Source organism: Poecilia reticulata, chromosome 20 (assembly GCF_904066995.2).
Source record: "Poecilia reticulata chromosome 20, P_reticulata-male-v2, whole genome shotgun sequence".
NCBI lineage: Eukaryota > Metazoa > Chordata > Actinopteri > Cyprinodontiformes > Poeciliidae > Poecilia > Poecilia reticulata.
In genome coordinates this window covers 467,356-488,858 of record NC_088849.1, presented here as the reverse complement: position 1 = coordinate 488,858, position 21,503 = coordinate 467,356, and the positions used below count along the sequence as shown (strand labels likewise).

The 21,503-nt window shown below is 39.4% G+C and overlaps 1 protein-coding gene across 1 annotated transcript in view; it reads left to right on the top strand.

Annotated features, from left to right (window-relative positions):
- Nucleotides 1–5,550: 5,550 nt before the first annotated feature.
- Nucleotides 5,551–21,503, top strand: part of abcd3a (ATP-binding cassette, sub-family D (ALD), member 3a) — a 50,821-nt gene continuing 34,868 nt past the window's right edge. The window contains exons 1-8 of the mRNA XM_008438246.3: nucleotides 5,551–5,744; nucleotides 7,247–7,283; nucleotides 7,975–8,073; nucleotides 8,515–8,603; nucleotides 9,403–9,472; nucleotides 12,876–12,973; nucleotides 15,397–15,520; nucleotides 19,693–19,749. Of these exons, the coding sequence (XP_008436468.1) occupies nucleotides 5,635–5,744; nucleotides 7,247–7,283; nucleotides 7,975–8,073; nucleotides 8,515–8,603; nucleotides 9,403–9,472; nucleotides 12,876–12,973; nucleotides 15,397–15,520; nucleotides 19,693–19,749 (684 nt within the window). The 5' untranslated portion in view covers nucleotides 5,551–5,634. The remainder of the gene's footprint in view (nucleotides 5,745–7,246; nucleotides 7,284–7,974; nucleotides 8,074–8,514; nucleotides 8,604–9,402; nucleotides 9,473–12,875; nucleotides 12,974–15,396; nucleotides 15,521–19,692; nucleotides 19,750–21,503) is intronic.

The following is a 21,503-nucleotide window of genomic DNA, read 5'->3' as shown; positions in this document are numbered from 1 at the left end:
AACAAAGTCTGAAAATGTATAAGCTTTGTACAAATACAATTAGTCATCTAGCATTGTTTGCTACTGTGAAATGAACCACTTCTTATTTCTAATTTGCCTTTCAAGACTGTCTGAGTCATTGGGTCCAGGCTTAATACCAGTAGAGTAACCGTACAGACATGGTGCAGTACTCAGGAGACTGGAACTTTAACCAGACGATGTTGTCATTTTAGAAGTTGTCTGCTGTTGACTGGCGGGATCCTCTCTGCAAACACACAATAAACACAAGTAAAAAACATCAGATGAAGATCTGTTTGTCCAGGGAATTTTCTGTCTTTAACCCTAACCCTAACGAAACATGTTTCTCTTTACAACTTTTTACTTCTTGGACCACTCATTCAGGATAGGCAATACAAGACAAACTCAATGTAGAAAAAGTCTGCTCTAATATCACAATCCAAAAACAATAGAAGAAATACCAAAACCCGAAGAACACCAAGGCACTCCTCTATTTAAAAAGTAGACAGCCCGTATCTGGAGTGTATATCATCATCAATTGCTTAAGTTTGGGCTTTATATCCTGTTATAATTCCATGTTCATGAAGAGTCATTCCCTCATCACAACACAGGTTTGTCCCAAACCAAACTCCTGCACCTCTCCACTAGCGACAGCAGCAATCAAACACTTAGTGGAGCTCAGAAACTGCTGTAAATGACATTAGTGGACAGCAGGAAGAGCCTGCAGCATCATCAAAGACCCCTCACACTCTGGCCACCACCTCTTCAAACTCCTGCCCTGAGGGAGGCTTTTCAGATCAATAAAGTCAAGAACAAATAGATTAAAAACAGTTTCTACTCAAGCAGTAGTAAAGAATCAATATGACATGCACTAATTGAGGAGATTAGTAAATCACAAAGTAAATACATTTGCTGTAGGTGCATTCATTTATCTAAAAAAACAACAACACTTGATACTATAAATCACAACATTTCAATCAACAAATTGAAACAATGTAGGAATTAGGGGGAGTGCACTAAAGTGGATGAAAAGTTACATCAAGGGTGTAAACAGGGCCGGCCTAAGGCAAAGCAAACTAATCAGCAGCAGCTTAGGGCCCTAAGGCCACTAAGGGGCCCCCTGAGTGGAGCTGATTTTTATTTTTTTTAGTATAATATCAAAAACACAGAATTTCACTATGAAGTGTTTTGTTTTTACAATGATATATATTTGATAATGTGTGTAGAAATCATTATTTTATTGATAAAAGGGGAAAAAATTGTTCTTGGGGGGCACCTGGTGGCCGCGGTAGGTACTGCACGCTTCGCCGGTAATATGAGCTGCTGTGGTTTTTGCTGGAGTCCCGTGATCATTGAAAAAGAAATCAAGTCACCACTGTCCCCAACTGGACAGAAAGTCATTCCTGTCCTTATGGACACAACAATATCAAGATCTCAGGTTCTCCTCAGTTGGTCACCTACAAAACCTACACATTTAATATTTGGATCCTTTTCTATCTTCTAATCCTTGAAGGCAGTTTGTCTATTCATTTACATTATCTTAATTCACTCCAATGTTTAAGAATTAATTATATGTTTTTTAAAAGGAATTCTGGTTGACTGTGCTTTGCTAAATGTGTTTACTATATTGTTTTAAATTGATATAAAAAGTGCATTTCAGCACTTTTTATATCAATTTGAATGTATTGTCCTTTATAGTTATTAATGCAGCTCTACTGTTCCAAACTGAAAGCTTCTTCTAAGTCTTAGTGTCTGACATGCTGAGTCAGTTTAGCTCCATTCTGGTCATGGTTTCAATTTCACCATTCAGGGTCTGAAGGTTGTTTTCTGGGTCCACTTATCCTACATTGTCCCTCTCAATCTTCTCATTAAATGCCAGGGGTTTAAGAAAAAGTGTTAAATGAAAAGCTTTATTTTTACTTGCCAAACAACAAAAGTCTGATTTTTGCTTTTTTCAAGAGTCACATAATGTAGCAAATGATGCGTCTTTTTGGAAAACTCAATGGGGAAATAAGTTCTGGTTTTCTCACGGCTCAGAAACATCAGCAGGGGTTAATATTTTAAAAAACAACTTTAATGGTTCTGTTCTACACTCAGAAAGTGATTCTAATGGCCACTATATCATTTTAATCCTGACTGTTGTCAACAATATTGCCCTTCTTGCCAATGAAAATGAGTACCTGTAAAACTGACCTGTAAGTACAAAAGTAAAAAAAAAAGATTTTTTTACTTGATGGATTAGAATCTAGTTTTATACTTTGGTTATCAAAATACCCAAATGCTTTTAATGGGTGGAGATTTCAACGTTGCTTTGAACAGCTCTCTAGATCGATGGCCTCCGAGTGTTAATAATACTTCTTTTATGAACTTGTCCTCTTTTATGCAAAAATTTAATCTCATAGATATATGGAGGAAAAAACCCAGTTTCTAGAGATTACACCTGGTCTAATGAGCCTTAATGTCTCGCATAGATTACTGGTTAGTTTCTGATTGCTTAGATAAAAATAACATCACTCCTAGAATATTAACATCACCTTTAACTGATCACAAAGCAATATCATTGATCGCCTCATTCTGTCCTAACATTACTCCCACATTCAAAAGTTCTTAGTGGAAACTTAACAATTCCATATTAAAACTGTGCTAGTAATTGATAAAGTCAAATTATTAATAAACCAGTTCAGGAAAAAAGCCTTAATTAATAACAATTTCTCTAGAAATTGGGAACTCCTTAAATTTTAAGTTACAAAATATTTTCGAGTTTGGTGCCTCTGTGTCTAAATCCAGGAGAGACGAAGAAACAAATGTCATATCCAGAATAACTGAAATTACTCAAATCTTACCTGAAAATTGAACTGAAAATGACTTAAAGGATTTAACCATTCAACAAAATAAATTAAATTAAATATACAGAAGGACAGCAGAGGGGCCTTTTGTGAGATCGAGAAAGAAATGGCTGGAGGAACAAAACACTTTGTATTTCTTTCAGTTAGAAAGAACCATGGTCAATTCAATTCAGTTCAAAACCTAATTATAATCTTTTTATCAGCAACATTGATACCTTTCAAATGGTTGAGTTTAATGAAATCTGAAAGTAATTGAGAGCAGATCACAAAGAGGTTTGGGGAAACTGGGAAACCTGGCCTGACTCCTGGCTTTAGATCCAATCTGGGAGACGAACCAGCATGAAGCTGGACTGAACAATTAGCATTTTATACATGGTTTGGATTGCAGCACTAAAGTAAGGGCCAAAACCTCATTTCTTTAATGTTTGAAAAATAAAATTATGTTCAATGGTGTCAAAGGCTTTACGGAAATCTAAAAATAATATAAGGCACAAATCATCATGGCACAAATCTGCAGTCAATCAGATCCAACACCAGCCTGATGTTGTTGGCTAAATGTCTTTGTGACATGAAACCATTTTGAGTTTCATCAATTATAAAGTTAAGAACACTTTTCATCCTCATCGCAAAAATTGGAGCTAGTATTTTATAGTCGTTATTAAGAAGGCAGATTGGCGCCAATTATCAATCAGAAGGGTCTTTTTTAGGTTTGGGCATTAATGTCAGCAGGCCTTGACTCAGAGGAAGAGTTTGGTTATGGATGCATCCTGCAAACAGCCGGTGGAGGAACGGGGCCAGTTGTTCTGCAAAGGTGATGCAGAACTCTGAAGTTATCAACTCCTGGAGGTTTGTTGAGTTTTAGGTGCTTGATGGCAGACAGGACTTCAGCAAGAAATGAGGGACGATCACAGATATTCCTTTGGTCATCAATAATTGACTTAGTTTCACTAAGATGTGCAAAGAAATGTTCAGATTCAGATTCATTATATCGTGATTCATACAACTCACTGTGAAAAGCAGAGCAATACTTTGCTGTTGTTCGGGGATCATCAGTGATAAAGTTGTTAGCCTCTCTGTCGCTAGGGGACCCAAAGTTGGGTCCTCGGCGCCGCAACAAGATCAATTAAAAACACATGCTATACATTTATCAATATGGGCATATTGCATATCCACATAAAGGGAAAAAGCTCTTTGTTGAGGATATTTTCTTCCTCAACAACACCCAGATTGAACACTAAGCAGATTGATAAAAAGAAACGCAATTAGACACTAACGAGGCTAACGAGGCACACCCGGTAAAAAAACTCAACAATAAAAGAGCAAGGAGGCCCGATATACAAAAACTATCTATAAGAGTAAAGCCGGAGCTCTGCGGTTTCCAACAATACCAGAGTCACCACCCTAACAATATATTCCCTAACAATGAATAAAAGTGCCCTGACTGCATAAAATTCAAGGGTATTAACATAAGAAAGAGTACATGAAGGCTTCTAGGGGTAATAGTAGATGATAGAGTTTGCAATAAAGTATCAAGAAACAGCTCAATTATGATCAAACCACAATATTAACTGAATAATAAGTCACTCCAAATCTTGTATTGATTCAACCATGTCAAAATTTGTGTGGGGTAATAAATATAAATTGATAGTTGTAATCAACATAACAACTAGTAACTATTGCAAAAAACAATGTCATGTCTTCATCATCTTGCTCTGTGTATTTGTCAATACTGATAATGTTTTAGGTCCATATGCATGAGAGTCAGTTTGTAATAATTATGTTCATGTAATATAACCAGTTTGTTGGTTCTTTAGCACAGTATATTGAACAGGCATATGAGAACTTGTTCAAAATACAACAGGTATTCAGATGAATACAAGTTTTAATTTGTAATTAAAAATTTGTATTTAGTTACACATGTCATTATTGAGTCAGTAAGTAATATAGTTCATTAAATTGAGATAAGGGGTAAGATTTAAAAAGTGTTCATGTCTTCCTACTATTTTTCCAACAGAAAAGTGGTGAGCTAATTATTTTGTTCCGGTTTATGTAGCCTATGCACATGATTTCTCTTGTCCTACTGATTACTTGCTTAGAATAAATACATCAAGTGAATGAATGCTACAAAAATATATAAAAGAAAATTATATTAAACTAGAATATCATATCAACATTTTATTCTCTCTCTGTAAAAATGATTTTAGCAGTCTGGTTTACAGTTTTATTTTGGAAATATAAACAGCAATTTTTGTATTTTTATTTTGACTGATTAGATTGGTAAATTTTAGGGCAATTAGCTGCTGGCAATGTTACAGTATGTTTCTATAAATTTCACAATTTCTAACATTTTCACAATAAATTTCTGTGTTTTCTACATTTCACACCTGTAAAAATAATATGAAATTTAAGCTTCTTCAGTTATGGCGATTCAGTGTACTTTATAGGGTAATATAATATTGTCGGATATAACAGTCTGTAACTGCTGATAGTTTCAATTTTTACAGTAAATTTGACAGAAGTTATTTCACAATAAAAAAAGAAAAGGAAATCGCAGCTCCCAAGATTTTTTACAGTCTTAGGGTCCTGAACTTGACTCAGTCTGTGTATTGTAGAGATCTCCCATGTGTATCTGTGTAAATGTCCATATTCCAGTCCGGTAGGTGGCAGTAAATGGACCAGTCCGCCAATAAAATACAGAAGAAGATGTGCGCATGCGCTCCTCCCTCAGGACAGTAGGTCGCTCTAGTCAGTGACAGGTGAAACGAACCAAACCGGTCGTTGTGCCACGAACATGGCGACTTTCAGTAAATATCTAACAGCGAAAAACTCCTGCTTAGCAGGCGGTGGCTTGCTGCTTCTGTACCTGTTAAGACACCGAAGTCAAACGCGCAAAAAACACAGGTCAGTGGCTCTTTCTTAGATTGTTCGTGCTAACAATTTTGAGACAGCGACAGGCTGCTGAGACATTTCTCATGTGAACCTGTTCCGTGGGAGAAGGAACCTTTTTACGTTGGTTCTACACTAATCTAGTCCATAGCTCATTCCACCAATATTACACCGTGTTAGCGCTTCACTGAAAAGGGATTATTTAGAAGGACTAAACTTGGCTGGGACTTTTCCCTCTGGTGTATCAGTGAAACTCCCATTGGCAGGTTAACTGAGATGTCACGAGAACTTGGCTTTAAACCGTCTCTGTTTTTGCTAGTTATAAGTCATTTGGAACTGGTCTTAAAATATTTTGACTCAAACTAGTATTTGGTTTAACTGGTGATGTAGGAGATGTGAGATAAATGCGCAGCTGCTGATTTATATTATTCTTTGTTTTTACGTCCGAGGTTAAATGCGGTAATACACATTTCCTTTTAACAATTTCTTTTTTTCACCTAGAATTTCAAGTTGAGGTAAGTTTTTAAAAATGTTCGGAACTGAATGAATGACTGATGGAGTTAAACCTGCATGAGTCTCCTGGAAGTAAATAATGAAACCCTGAAAGTTCAATAGGAAAAATGTCTGAATACCCTGTTCAAAAACCTGACCACAGCATATCTCCCAATCTGAACACACTAACAGAGCTGGAACAGGTTAACCCTGAAGTATGAGCAAAAATCTCAGTGGTTTAATTGGAGAATTTAAAATGCCCATTTAAAATGTAGGAGTTTGCAAAGGGGGCTCCTTAAGAAGTCAGGTGATGTGCTCCTTCTACTAAAATATTCCACAATATGAGGGAAACGAGGAGATTACTTACCTAATGTGTACAAAGCATAAATATCATAAAATGTTTTTAAATTAGCTTGGACTTGGCCTTCATGGTTGTGCACCTAAACTGTGCCAGAAACAGTGTAAAACCATTTCATTGACACTTTTTAAAACACTGACGTTTTTTTTCTGACTTGTTCATCCATCCCTCCGTATGGAATCAAGGTTTGAGTTGACAGGTTCCTTACTGTCAACTAAGGAACCTGTCAGAATGAGAAGACAGCTCATTCTGATGATGTACGAGGTGGATCCCTTCAACATCTCCAAACAAACCGTATCCACCTCTGGCACCCTGGACCCTCAAGGCGGGGTTTGGCTGTTTAATGTCCTGTGGTGGACTTTCCTCCTAAACCCCCCTCAGAGAGTCATCTGACTCTGCCTCATAGTGACTGGATTATGGAGATCCTCAAAGTGCTCCTTCCACCCTCAACCAATTACAGCCTGGGATGTGCTGTGCTTTCCTTTTTTCCAAAGTGAAAAGAGCAATTTTTCTAAGATGGTTGAGAAAATGTTGCTTTTCTTTGCAACTTTACCTTTTCATTTTCCCAGTCTGTATCAGGAACTATTTTAACAAACAAGAATGGTTCCTCCCATTAATGTTTTCAGGAAAACTGTATAATTGATTATGTTTTTTCATTTGTTCCCAGTCTGAAAGGAACTTCCCAACTGCTAGTGAACACAGAGGTAAGCCTCAGCAAGGCTCCCTTGGGGAAAAAGATGGATGGATCACTACTAAGTCAGTTGTTTTGATTTGAAGCAAAGACAGATTCCTGAAACGTAAAAGTTCAGAACAGCACCAATAAAAAACAATACAATAGTTTCTGCTTGTGGAGAAACGTCATTTGAAGGAGGATTGGCTGGAAATGAAAGTGATGAATCCTTATTTTCAGTGGAAAATAATATGGTAGAATGTTTAATTGTTGCAACCCTAATAGAAATAGGAAGTCAGAGTCATTGCCACAACAATAAAAGCACATGGTGACATTACAGTGTTACTTTTTTCATTTCATTGATACAAAACAGGTTTGGTGATGATGTAGCCATTGCTGCTGAGGAAAGAACAACTTTTATGTAGGAAAATCAGATCAATGACCAGCGAACATGCCAGACGCCAATCCAGCTGGAAGTTATTGGTGACGCAGGTTCATTACAAGGCTTTATCCTGCACAGCTGATCTGGAATGGTTGAATATTAGAACCTAGTTTAAGGAATGCATGCCAATACTGAAGTCCTTAGATGCTTGTAACATTTTTTGCAACAAACAGAAACTATTGACTGAGGAGCCTCTGACATAGTCACCCATATTTTTGCTAGTAATTGTATGAATAGTGAAAATTTATCACTAAATATAATTTCTTATGTCTATTTAATATAGAAAGATGGAAAAAAAGACAAAACAGCTGTGGATAAGGTTTTCTTTCTTCGAATCCTTCGAATTCTTCGCATCATGGTGCCACGTGTTTTCTGCATGGAGGTTTGTTTCATCTGAATCCTGTGATATTAACCAAACATTTTCATACAAGCCATAATAAAATTTGCAAACAACCTGCAAGACAAAGTCTTGTCTTATCTGTGACCTCTGTAATACCTGCACCTATAGTACTTAAGGCAGATTATGTCCTTTTCTAAGTTTTCTTTTCAATGACTTTGTAATTGTTTTTTTAACCTAATAATTACATATAGCCCAGTGACTGCTGGACATAGGCACCAGCCCTCTTTGTGGCCCTGCACAGACGTCCTCATGGCTGTACAGAGAGCAATGCTCTTTGACCCAGAAACATTAGTTTCATAACTACTGTTGTAATGTTGTTATCTGAACTCTAAGGTAGATCCTACGTGAGCCAAAGTCTGGAAGATAAAGGACGTTTGAAATGCATACTTGAACACTCACTCTTCTCCTATTTTGTCACCACAGACTGCTTACCTTCTGCTCATTGCCTCCATGTTGGTGGCCAGGACCTATTGTGACGTGTGGATGATCCAAAACGGTACCATGATTGAAAGGTTAGCATGTCAATACTAAAACAAATATAAAATATCAGTCTTGATGCATGGGGGAGATTTAGTTGAAAGGAAAATGCTGATGTAGCTGGGAAAAGAACCTGGGAATTTATGTACGACATCTGGACTGTAGGAAGAAGCCAGGCACTTTGTAGGTGAGCAGAAAGATCTAAAGATCATCAGGCAACCAATGCAGAGAAACTTAAGACTGGTAAAATGTCGACTCTTTTCTCCACGGTACTATGGTTGTCTAAGCAGTCTCAAGATCTCTTGCAAAAAGCGCAGGTTTGATTTGTGCCCAACTTGGAAAAAAAGAGAACGATGTCATCCCAAGATTTTGCCAGTTTAGAAGCTAAACTGCCAAGCTCATCAGGAAATCTGATTGAGCTAGTGTTCCAAAGAGGACAATATGTTTCATGCTGAAGAAACTGATGGACCACAGAGTTCTTCATGCCCTCAAGCCATGTGATAATGTCATCCTGCCAGGACTAGTCATAACATGGAGATGAGAGTTGAGTATTGTCAGTTAAAAGAGACTTCTTTTAATGATTAGACCAAGAGGGAAGCATGTACACATAACATGATGCCCCAATAACAAATCATAGCTGTTAAAGAAGAGTCGATTCCCAGGCTGACCGAGATAAAATTATGTTTGATTTCTGATGTGAGCCAGTCTAGTGCTAAAAATCTTCATGAACAGATGTATTAAATAGATTAGAAAAAAACATATTTTTCCCCCTATGTCTACATATTGCCTTCTTCCTATAGCCATTTGCTTATCTCTGCATGTTCTCATTTCCAGTGCCATCATTGGGCGCTCTACTAAAGACTTCAAGATCTTCTTGTTCAGCTTTATTAAATTCATGCCAGTTGTAAGTTTGTTTTGAAACCTTTTTTCTCTTATTTGTCTTAAAGTTTGATGTAAAATGGCTGCACTCACTACGTTTTGTATGTTTATTACTAGTAATTGTTGGAAGGTTTTTTCCTTTTTTATCTAGTTCAGTGTTTCTCAACCTTTTTCAGCCCAGCGCCCCCCCAGCCTTTATCCAGGTCCCTCACCGCCCCCACCAAAGAATTTGTAGGCTACTTTACACTGACCATTTTTTATCATTAATATTACTATCACTATTGTAGATGTTTTGATTTTTATTCTTGTTTCTGTATTTATCATTAAAAATAATTTCCCAGAGAACAAAAGAGCCCTGGGAATAGAAAATATTTTCACAGGTGTCCATGAAAAATGTAATGAACATTCAACTTAAAATTGGTAGGTCTAACAGCAGCCAGTCAGAGTGGAGAATATATTCTTATTCTTTGCCATTTTCTAGTTGTTAAATATTCCACAAATGAGCAGATAAAAGTTGTACAACATGCCAGTTTAAACTTTGAACTATTTGCAAACGACTGAGCTGCAACATTAAAACATGGATAGAACTGTAACTACATTAATCATAGCTCTTCTTCTCTTCAGTGTTTCTGTGAGGTTCTGGTGGTGCAGCTCTGTGCTGCCTTCAGGAGAATGGGACATCAGAGTATCATCCATAAAATTTCACCCACATGGCATTTACTGTGTAAACCAGAGCTTTCAGTGGAAAAACTAAAGTTCCAGATCCTTTTAATGCCATATAAATATGAGACAGAAACATGGATTATATCTTTATATAGACCTGTCTATTGATTATAGATTAATAGTTTTACTGGACAGAAATTACAAAGAACAAATCTGGTTCTTAATCAAATCCTAATGAGTCAAATTGAAAGTGTCATGGAGTCATCAGCCTCATGACATTAACACTGACATGAAAAATGATATTGAAGAAATAAATATATCAAATCTAATTAAAAACATAAAAGTGATCAGTTCTTTACTGTTATGGTCTGTAAGATATATTTATTCTCAGTACTAGATGTGGTCTCAACAAACCCATGGCACTTCAACAATATTATTTGACCTTTTATGTGGAAATAGTCTCTGTTTATTCTTGCCATACAGTCTCTGTATTAATTATTGCTCGAAAGGTCTTGCCATACCAGTTTATTCCTCTGTATTTACTTTAGTTTCTTAGTTTATTCTTGCATTTTGTTCTTCATTCATTTCCATTTAGTTTTATTTGATTAGTTTTATCCTCTCTTGGTTTATTGCTATGTCCACTTTAGTTTCTTTGCTGTTGATAGATTTATTTTATAGTTCATTGACCATCAGTAATCTTCACTCATCACCTGCTGCGCTGCCTCATCGTCATGTTTCACATCATGTGTTGATTTTTCACTGTTCAGCGTCGGATTCTCTGTTTTTATGCTTCGTTTTATGTCCCGTTTCTCCTGTTTCAGAGTTTTGCGCTATGTGAACATCTTTTTTTTTTTAACCCCCTAAGGTGCAGGGCGGTCGGGAAGCGTATCGATGGGGAAAAGGCAGACTGACATAAACCTTTTAAAACAACGGAAACAATTTCTGCATTCTGATTATTGAAATTTAAAAGTGCTGTGTTGTTCTATCACCCCGGTTTCATACCGGACCACTTACAGCAGCGGTGTCAACGCTATACAATGAACGCTCTCTATCGTGGTATCACCCATGGAGGGATTTGTTTATTTAAATGGGTAAATTTTTCAGAGGGATACAAAGTGAGGGTATTGTGATTTTATACATGTTTATAAGAGCGATTTTCTGCTGTCCTTCCATGGAAGTGGGCAACTTCCATGGAAGCACTTTTTAATATAAGTTGCTGCTTTGACATGATCACACAACTGCCAAAACATATGTACAAAAGTACCAGACAAAGTGAATCACAGCAACGTCATTAGCCGGTGTAACCAGCTGTTGGTAGCTGGTAGCTTTACCTGATGCGGTAAAGCTACCAGTAGCAGGAGAACGGAGCTGCGCCAAGAAGCTAACAGAAGCTACAAACACTGAATAGAAGAAGAGCTGCCATCGATACAGTTGCAGCCAAGTATGATTTAATGTTACACAATACAGTTTTACCAAGTTGCTCAAAGTATAAACTGGCATTGTTGTGCATTTAAGGTGTAAAGTTTACCTTTGACCAAACGCCCCCCAAAGGCATCCCAGCGCCCCCCTTTTGTAAAAATGTCCACCAGCGCCCCCTGCCGTCCTCTGAACGCCCCCTGGGGGGCGGTACCGCCCACGTTGAGAACCGCTACTCTAGAGAGAAGTTTATATAAAACTTCTCATTATTAAGAACTTCTGAATAATGCCTAATAATGTAGGCATTATTATTATTATGTTAATAGATCATTAATAATCAAAATTAGCAGACTTTGACCCCGGTGTGTGCCAGTAAAGTTCACACTTTAGCTTAACTCTAACATTAAATCTGAATTATGCCACAAGATTTTTGAGTATTACAAATTGTGGTTGAAAAATATCCAATAAATTCACCCAAGTTTTGCTCTTTAGCATCATTGTGGTTGTAGGTTGTAAAACGGTTAAAAAAATCAACCCCGGGAAATAAAAGCTGCTCAAATAAACCGTTGTCAACCTAAAGTTATTATATAATAATTCCTGCTGCTGATGAATGAATTTAAACTTCTCTCTAGACTCAAAAAGTGTAATCACTTGTATTTTTTATTTATCTGCTCATTACATTTTACGGTAGTGGCCTTTAGTCATAAATGGTGTGATAAGATGGTGGAAGACATGCTGCAAATGCCCCTTGGTCAGGAATCAAATCCAGACATTTAAGGCTATAGCCTCTGTATGTGGTATCTTTTATGCTTTGTATGTTTTTACCTTTGTCTATATATTTTACATTGTTTTTGAATGTTTGAAATGCTTGGCTGCAAAACAAATTTCCCCCATTGGGGGACAAGCAGGATACTGAACTGAACTGGCACCTGGTTCAAATGTTTTTTGTAGAACTACCATTACTCTGTGTCAGTTGGGGGTTATGTATCTGAGTGAAGATCAGATACTACATTCTGTTTTAACATATTGTTAAACTAAACAAAAACCTTTTTGCAAAATTGAGCAAGTCCATTTTTTGGTATCCATCAACCATTTATGATGTGAATCTTCAAAATCTGCATAATAAAATGTTGACAGAACATGGTTTGGCCACAATGAGTTTCAGTCTTTTCAGGTCTTAGGAGACTTGCTTACTCAGTGTTCCAAGAACTAAACAAGGTTAGAGAATTTAGTTTCTGTGTTCCTCTGCTCTGGAACAAACAACCTAAAAAGCCTGAGATGCGTAGAAACTATTGGAAGTATACAAATATCCTTGCCTTGCCTAATGATGTATGATTGGGTCATTACAGATAGCTCTGGTGAACAACTTCTTGAAGTTGGGCCTAAATGAGCTAAAGTTGAGGTTCCGTGAGAGGCTCACAAAGAAGCTGTATGACCAGTACTTGCAGTAAGTCCAGCACTTTTTAATGTCATTTTTTTAAGTGAGCGTTTTAATTCTAGCATGTTGTGCTTTGAAACATAGGCGTTCTCACATGCACATATTTTTGTAGGCATATTAGTTTTATATAGTAAAGTTCAACCCACTCATTTTCACAAATTGCCTCTCAGTTAGCTAGTAGTGGTAATTAAAAAAGTTGAAGTGGTTCTGGTAAGTTTATGTGCAAAAAAAAACAAGAGAGGAGTTATATCACTTTGTTGTTCTCAGTTGGAGTTGAATAACCAAAGTAACCAAAAGCACCATTAACATACATATCTGCAAGGTTATGGAATGTGAGCAGGGTTATGTGTGTGTGAACATACACTATATAGAGGTTTGGAACCTGTGTGATGTTTACGCCTTGCTTAGTCGCTTGGCGCCATCTTTGTTGGCCACAGACCAAAACAAACTAGTCAGAACACTGGTGTTTTCTTTGTATGATTATATAATTGTTTACTTTAATCATATAAAATATTTATTTAAAAATATAATCTTTCATTACGTGTATGTTTATTACCTGAAATATTTTAAATATCAAATTTTTACTTAAAATGTGATTCATTTCTGCACCTGTTTAAGTGAAGTGCTTGAATCAAACGTTTCATGAATGTTTACCACATTAAATTATTAAATGAGAGAAAACAGCCACTTCCAACTGTATTTCAACACAAATGGTTCCTGTTCCTCTTCAGTCTGCAGCCTTGCTGAGCTCCTCTCCTGGTTTCTTCCTCCTCAGCCTCTCCAACTTGCTCCTCTTCTGTTGCCTCCGCTACTGTATTTTCATTATTTACCTCTTCTGGGGTAAATAATGAAAACAGTCTCAGTAACTTGTTGATCCACCATGGTTTTGCTGTATCGCCTCTTTAATTGACGGCCATTTCGGTCCGCTGTTGTGCTGTTTGCCTCACAGGGACCCATATTCAGCAATGAACCCAGTCTGGATTGAGCTCATCCATTTCATATGTCTGTTTGCCTTTAAGAGGACAAATCAGAACACACATCAGTATTAATGCTGTAAATTTGATAACACAAGAAAACTTAAATAGTTCACAACAATGTAATAACGATGTCCACTGACAAAACTCGGACTGTGCTACATAAACAATATTAGCCCGACCTAAACAAGGTTGACCCAATTAAATGAACTCAACATTTAATTGGGTCAACAGAAACTGAACATGAGTACACTCGGACAAAATCATAGCAAAAAAATATGACACACCAACAACAAAGCAAATTTAGACACTCACCAGAATGGAAATGTCTGGAGGAAACTTGTAGGCATCTGGGGATGTTGGAGAATGTAATGTCAGGACGTCTCAACCGCTGATAGCAGGACATTAGGTTTCTTTTCTTTAGCTCCGATAGCTTAGCCTCCTCGCGTTGTTTCCAAGCAGGAAAATAGTGAAACAAAAGTCAGTTTTCCATCTTTTTACCGTTTCAGTCGTGTGATCGGACATTACATCCAATAACGCAGGAAGTTTGTACCATAGCTAAATTATATGAAGTAACTTGGATTCAAAAAATCTGCGAGAATGTTGTTTTTGTAGGGTATGTTTATGGCCCACAAAGATGGTGCTGATATCCCTTCGTCTACAGCAGTGACGTCACATTCCAAAGCTCTTTTGCCAAAAGTATTTGCTCACCCATCCAAATGATCAGAATCAGGTGTTCCAATCACTTCCGTGGCCACAGGTGTATAAAATTAAGCACCTAGACATGCTGACGGTTTTTACAAACATCTGTGAAAGAATGAATTCCAGCTTGGAACTGTGATAGGATGCCACCTGTGCAACAAATCAAGTTGTGAAATGTCTTCACTACTAATTATTCCACAGTCAACTGTCAGCTGTATTATAACAACATGGAAGTGTTTGGTAATGACAGCAACTCAGTCAAGAAGTGGTAGGCCAAGTAAACTGACAGTCAGCGGATCCTGAAGCCACAGTGTGAAGAGGTCACCAACTTTCTTCAATCACTACGGACCTTCAAACATCATGTGGCCTTCAGATTAGCTCAAGAACAGTGTGCAGAGAGCATCTTTCAATGCTGGGTTATTCTAGCATTGAAGATGGGATGCTCTCCCTCTATTTCTTAAAGAAATTCAGCCTACCATCAAAAATAGCCAATGAGTAGAGATCGGACTGCCAGGACGTAAAGTTGTCCAGAAAGGACATAAACACATACTTACACATTTTGACATTTATTCATCTCATAAACATCACATACTTTACAATTTGCGTAGTATATATGTCAAAGTAATGTGAATTGACCCTGCTGGCATTCAATAGTTTTTAAGAGATTTGCATAAGGTGTTTCAATTCAAAAGAAAAAAGAATTATAATTCAGTGTGTCTGCTGATGTTAAAATGTAACTGTTCTCTCCCTCTTCAGAGGTTTCACTTACTACAAAATGGGAAACTTGGACAACCGAATTGCCAATGCAGACCAGTTACTGACACAAGATGTGGAGAGGTTCTGCAACAGTGTAGTGGATCTATACTCCAACCTCAGCAAGGTATGCTCTTGTACCATACATATGCCGATTTTAGAAGAAATAATGCAGCATGTTGCCAGCAGTCTGTAGACTAAATCAGAGAACACCACACCCAGCCGTACATATTGTAACTTCTAGACAAGTGGTCCCCAAACTTTTTTCTGTGAGGGCCACATAACTTTTCCCTTCTATGGTGGGGGGCCGGAGTCAGTTTGTAACAGAAAAAGTGTTACACGTTTATTGCCTGCGCTGGCGGAAATTGTTGACGGGGAAGGGGAGCGCGTTTCTCTATTGATTTTTACCCAGAAAGCACATGGGCAAAAACTGTTAGTGAAACGGTCACTGGGACTGACTAATATATATCCCATTGAGGGAAAGTAACTTTAACATATGAATTCCTCATATGTTAACATAATGGCTCGTTTTGAAGTATAAGTTGCTACTTGCAGGCATTGCTTTGAAGAACTCGACCTGGAATGTGACGTTCATAACAAGCACGTGTGTTTATCTGCTAGCAAACAACCGTACTGATTAAATAACATAAAAGTTAAGCAGTTCCCTAAAAGTCCAACACATGGCAACAATGCGCCATGCAAAACAAAACACCCACAGTTTACAGGACACAGTTCCTGCTAAAGAGCCCCCTGGTGGTTGAAGAAAAATCCACATATAAACCAGAAAATACAATATATGAAAAAAAAAATCTGAATGCTCTCTGGTATTGTTAAGGGGGCCGGACCAAATGTGGAGGCGGGCCGGATCCGGCCTGCGGGCCTTAGTTTGGGGACCACTGTTCTAGACTATTGAGTGCAACTAAATAGAATTCGTACTCACTCATTAAAAAAAAACAAAACATATATACATATGGTATATATGGTACATATGGTATATATGGTATATATACCATATATATATATATATATATATATATATATATATATATATATATAGCTGACTGTATAGCTCAATAGGTAAGTCACCAGTCTTCCACCCGGGAGACCCGGGTTCGAGGCCAGGCTGGGGGCTGGGGCAAAAAGTTACAACGGTGACATTGAGCTGTCAGTGTGGGTCCTTAGGCAAGACCCTTGGAGCTATATAGCCTACCTCATACCATGAGAGACACAAATAAGCATGACATGCCGGCTCAGACGTCGCCCGGTCAAACAAGGTCTGCGTCAGGTGCTGGGGGACCAGAGCACCCTGATGAAAAGTGGGCTACTGGACCTTATAACTCAGCATCAGTGATCCTTGAGATGCTTGGTTATAAGAGCAACCATGAGACCCAATACCCACCATGGAAAAGACGGTTAGAGGCTAAGATCAAGACAACAAGGAGGGAAGTGAGTCAACTGTCAGAGCTCCAAAGGGGTGCAATGAAAAGATCAGTACCCAAGAAGTACAGCCAGATGCCCATACCTGAAGCACTCGAAACTGCCAAACAAAGGCTCCAAGCCTTGGCCAGCCGCCTAAAGAGATACACGAGAGAGAATGAAGCCAGGAGGATTAACCGGCTCTTCGCCACCCAACCAGCTAAAGTGTACTCTCAATGGCAGGGTAATAACAACAGAGCAGACCCACCCAGGCTGGAGACTGAACAATACTGGAAAGGCATATGGGAAAGGGAGGCGTCCCACAACAGCAATGCACAGTGGCTAACCTCTCTACGAGAGGACCACAGCAACCTCCCTGAACAAGCCCCGGTAACCATCACTGTGGCAGATGTCCAAGACAGAGTCTCGGGTATGAAAAACTGGACAGCACCAGGACCTGACATGATCCATGCCTACTGGCTTAAGAAACTCACTGCCCTCCATGAGCGACTGGCAGCTCAACTGAACCAGCTGCTACAAAATGGGACTCACCCTGAATGGTTAACTGAAGGGCGCACAATCCTGATACAGAAGGAACCCTCGAAGGGTTCAGTCCCATCCAACTATCGGCCAATAACCTGTCTCTCTACAACATGGAAGCTCATGTCAGGCATCATAGCGGCTAAGATAAGCGGGCACATGGATAAATACATGAGCAAGGCACAGAAGGGCATAGGCATAAATAGCAGAGGAGCCAAACACCAACTCCTTGTAGACCACACAGTTGCCCGAGACTGCAAAACCCGACACACCAACCTGTGTACCGCTTGGATTGATTACAAGAAAGCCTATGACTCAATGCCACACACTTGGATCATTGAATGCTTAGAGATGTACAACATCAATAGGACTCTAAGAGCCTTCATTGCAAACTCGATGGGGCTGTGGAAAACCACCCTTGAAGCCAACTGCAAACCACTTGCACAAGTGTCCATCAAATGTGGCATATACCAAGGAGATGCTCTGTCCCCACTGCTGTTCTGCATAGGCCTGAACCCTCTCAGCCAAATCATCAACAAGACTGGCTACGGATACCGACTCAAGAATGGGGCCACGATCAGTCACCTCCTCTACATGGATGACATCAAGCTGTACGCCAAGAGCGAGCGAGACATCGACTCACTGATCCACACCACCAGGATCTACAGCACTGACATTGGGATGTCATTCGGACTAGAGAAGTGTGGTCGGATGGTTACAAAGAGAGGGAAGGTCGCCCACACAGAAGGGGTCTCACTCCCAGAAGGAACAATAGCAGACATAGAGCACAGCTACAAGTACCTGGGAATACCACAAGCAAATGGCAACCTCGATGAGGTCACAAGGAAAGGAGCCACAGCCAAATACCTCCAACGAATAAGGCAAGTCCTGAGAAGCCAGCTCAATGGCAAGAACAAGATCCGTGCAATAAACAGCTATGCCTTACCAGTAATCAGATACCCTGCCGGAATAATTAGCTGGCCAATGGAAGAGATGAAGGCCACGGATGTTAAGACTAGGAAGCTACTAACCATGCATGGAGGATTCCACCCCAAATCCAGCACCCTGAGACTGTACACGAGCCGTAAGGAAGGAGGCAGAGGACTAGTGAGTGTGAGAGCCACTGTCCAGGATGAAACATCCAAGATCCATAAATACATCAAGGACAAAGCCTCAACAGACGATGTGCTCAGCGAATGTCTCAGGCAATGGGGAACAGAAGACAAGGTGCTGGAAGTACCATCATGGGAGGACAAGCCCCTACATGGGATGTACCACCGACAAATAACTGAAGTGGCTGATGTCAGGAAAACCTACCAATGGCTGGAGAAAGCTGGACTCAAGGACAGCACAGAGGCTCTCATCCTGGCCGCCCAGGAACAGGCCCTAAACACCAGAGCAATAGAGGCTCAGATCTACCACACCAGACAAGACCCAAGGTGTAGGTTGTGCAAGGAGGCCCCTGAGACAGTCCAGCACATAACAGCAGGGTGCAAGATGCTGGCAGGGAAAGCGTACATGGAACGACATAACCAAGTGGCGGGCATAGTGTACAGGAACATCTGTGCAGAATATGGACTGGAAGCCCCGAGATCAAAGTGGGGAACACCCCCAAAAGTGGTGGAGAATGACCGAGCTAAGATCCTGTGGGACTTCCAGATCCAGACAGACAAGATGGTAATGGCGAACCAACCGGACATTGTGGTGGTGGATAAAGAACAGAGGAAAGCCGTTGTGGTGGATGTAGCAATACCAAGTGACTACAACATCAGGAAAAAGGAGCATGAGAAATTGGAGAAATACCAGGGCCTCAGAGAGGAACTGGAAAAGACCTGGAAGGTGAAGACCACAGTGGTGCCTGTAGTCATCGGGGCCCTCGGGGCAGTCACCCCCAAACTGGAGCAGTGGCTCAAACAGATCCCAGGAACAACATCAGACATCTCAGTCCAGAAATGTGCAGTTCTAGGCACAGCCAAGATACTGCGCAGAACCCTCAAGCTCCCAGGCCTCTGGTAGAGGACCCGAGCTCAGAGGATGAAACAGACCACCCGCGGAGGGTGAGAAGGGAATTTTATATATATATATACAGTTGTCTATAAGCCACAGGAGTAACCATGTTGTGCCAAGGCAATTCTGCCTTGGCACATGGTTACTCCTGTTCACATGTTCACATCCCTACCTGGCAGCTTTAAGCAGAGCAGGTAATATGAAAGTAGGCCTCTATGATCAGCATTTTGTCCTATCAGATTGCATCATTTCAATAGACTCCATCTAAATATTTGCATTTACAGAGTTTATTTTTCTGCAATGAATCAAATTTTGCTTTCTGTGTTTGTTTTCCAGCCTCTGTTAGATATTTTTCTGTACATCTTCAAGCTGGCCAGCGCCATTGGAGCTCAGGTAGGCAGATTTACTCACGTACCAAGCCACTGGTTTTGCAGACCATTGTCTCCCATTTATCTGATTTTGTATTTTTATTTATTTGTTGAAATTCTCGTTGACCTTTTTTATGATATGTAAGATTTATGAAGGCTGTTGCTTCTGAAACACTGATCTGCAGTTGAAGAAGTTTGACTGAGATTGATTGGATGTTCTTCTGTGGTGATGTTTACATATAATGTTGTATAAGGTTTTCGAATGTCACTCATTGAGTAAATTTCCCTTTGGGATCAGTGAAGTATTTTTTAATCTAAAGTCAATTGATCAATCAGTCAAATTTTATTTATATAGCACATTTCAACATCAAGGCATTTCAAAGTGCTTTGCATCATAACAAACACAAAACCACAAAGTCATGCAACATAGAATCAACAATCAAAGCATTACATTAAGTCAAGAGCCATCATTAAATTCTTAATTGATTACGTTTCAAATACAACTCTAAACGGGTGGATTTTTAGTCGAGATTTAAAGGAAGTCAGTGTTCCAGCTGTTTTACAGTTTTCTGGAAGTTTGTTCCAAATTTGTGGTGCATAGAAGCTGAATGTCAACAGGGACTCTAAACCCCGTAGGGCTTTAGTTAAACATAGTTAACTGGGACTCTAACCCTCAGGGACTTTAGTCAAAAACGCCGTTTGACAAGGACTCCAACCTCTAGGTTTTTAGTTGAAACACAGTCAACTGGGACTCTAAACCCCATAGAACTTTAGTTAAACGTAGTTAACTGGGACTCTAACCCTCAGGGACTTTAGTCACAAACGCCGTTTGACAAGGACTCCAACCTCTAAGTTTTAGTTGAAACGCCGTCAACAGGGACTCTAAACCCTGTAGGACTTTAGTTAAACGTCGTTTAACTGGGACTCTAACCCACGTTTTACTCAAGGGACTCTAACCCGAATAGGGCTACGAGTGGGGGGCTGTATATTGTTAGAAAGAGGTTCGTTTGGTTCTGGTTCTAAGGATGCAGAGTTCAGTGATTTATAAACTAACAACAGTATTTTAAAGTCTATTCTCTGAGCTACAGGGCGCCACTTTAAAACTGGTGTCATGTGGTCTATCTGCCTGGTTTTAGTGAGAACGTGAGCAGCAGCGTTCTGGATCAGCTGCAGCTATTTGATTGATTTATTAGTCAGACCTGTGAAGACGCTGTTGCAGTAATCAATTCGACTGAAGATAAACGCATGGATGAGTTTTTCTAGATCGTGCTGAGACATAAGTCCTCTAATCCTGGAGATGTTCTTAAGGTGATAGAAGGCCGACTTTGTGACTGTCTTAATGTGGCTCTGAAGGTTCAGGTCAGAGTCCATCACTACTCCCAGGTTTCGGGTCTGATCGCTGGTCTTTAGTTTTAATAACTGAAGCTGTGGATTGATTATAGTTCGCTCCTCTTTAGGTCCAAATATAATAACTTCAGTTTTGTTTCGGTTCAGCTGGAGAAAGTTTAGGCACATCCACTCATTGATCTGTTCTAAGCATCTGTTCAGTGATTGGATGGGTTCAGAGTCACCTGGTGACATCATGATGTAGAGCTGTGTATCATCCACTTAATTTTGGTACTTAATCTTATTACCTGTTATAACCTGAGCCAGTGGGAGCATATACATATTGAAAAGAAGTGATCCTAGGATTGAACCTTGGGGTACCCCACATGTGACCTTTGACCTCTCTGATGAGAAGTTTCCGATTGAAACAAAGACATCCCTGTTCTTTATGTA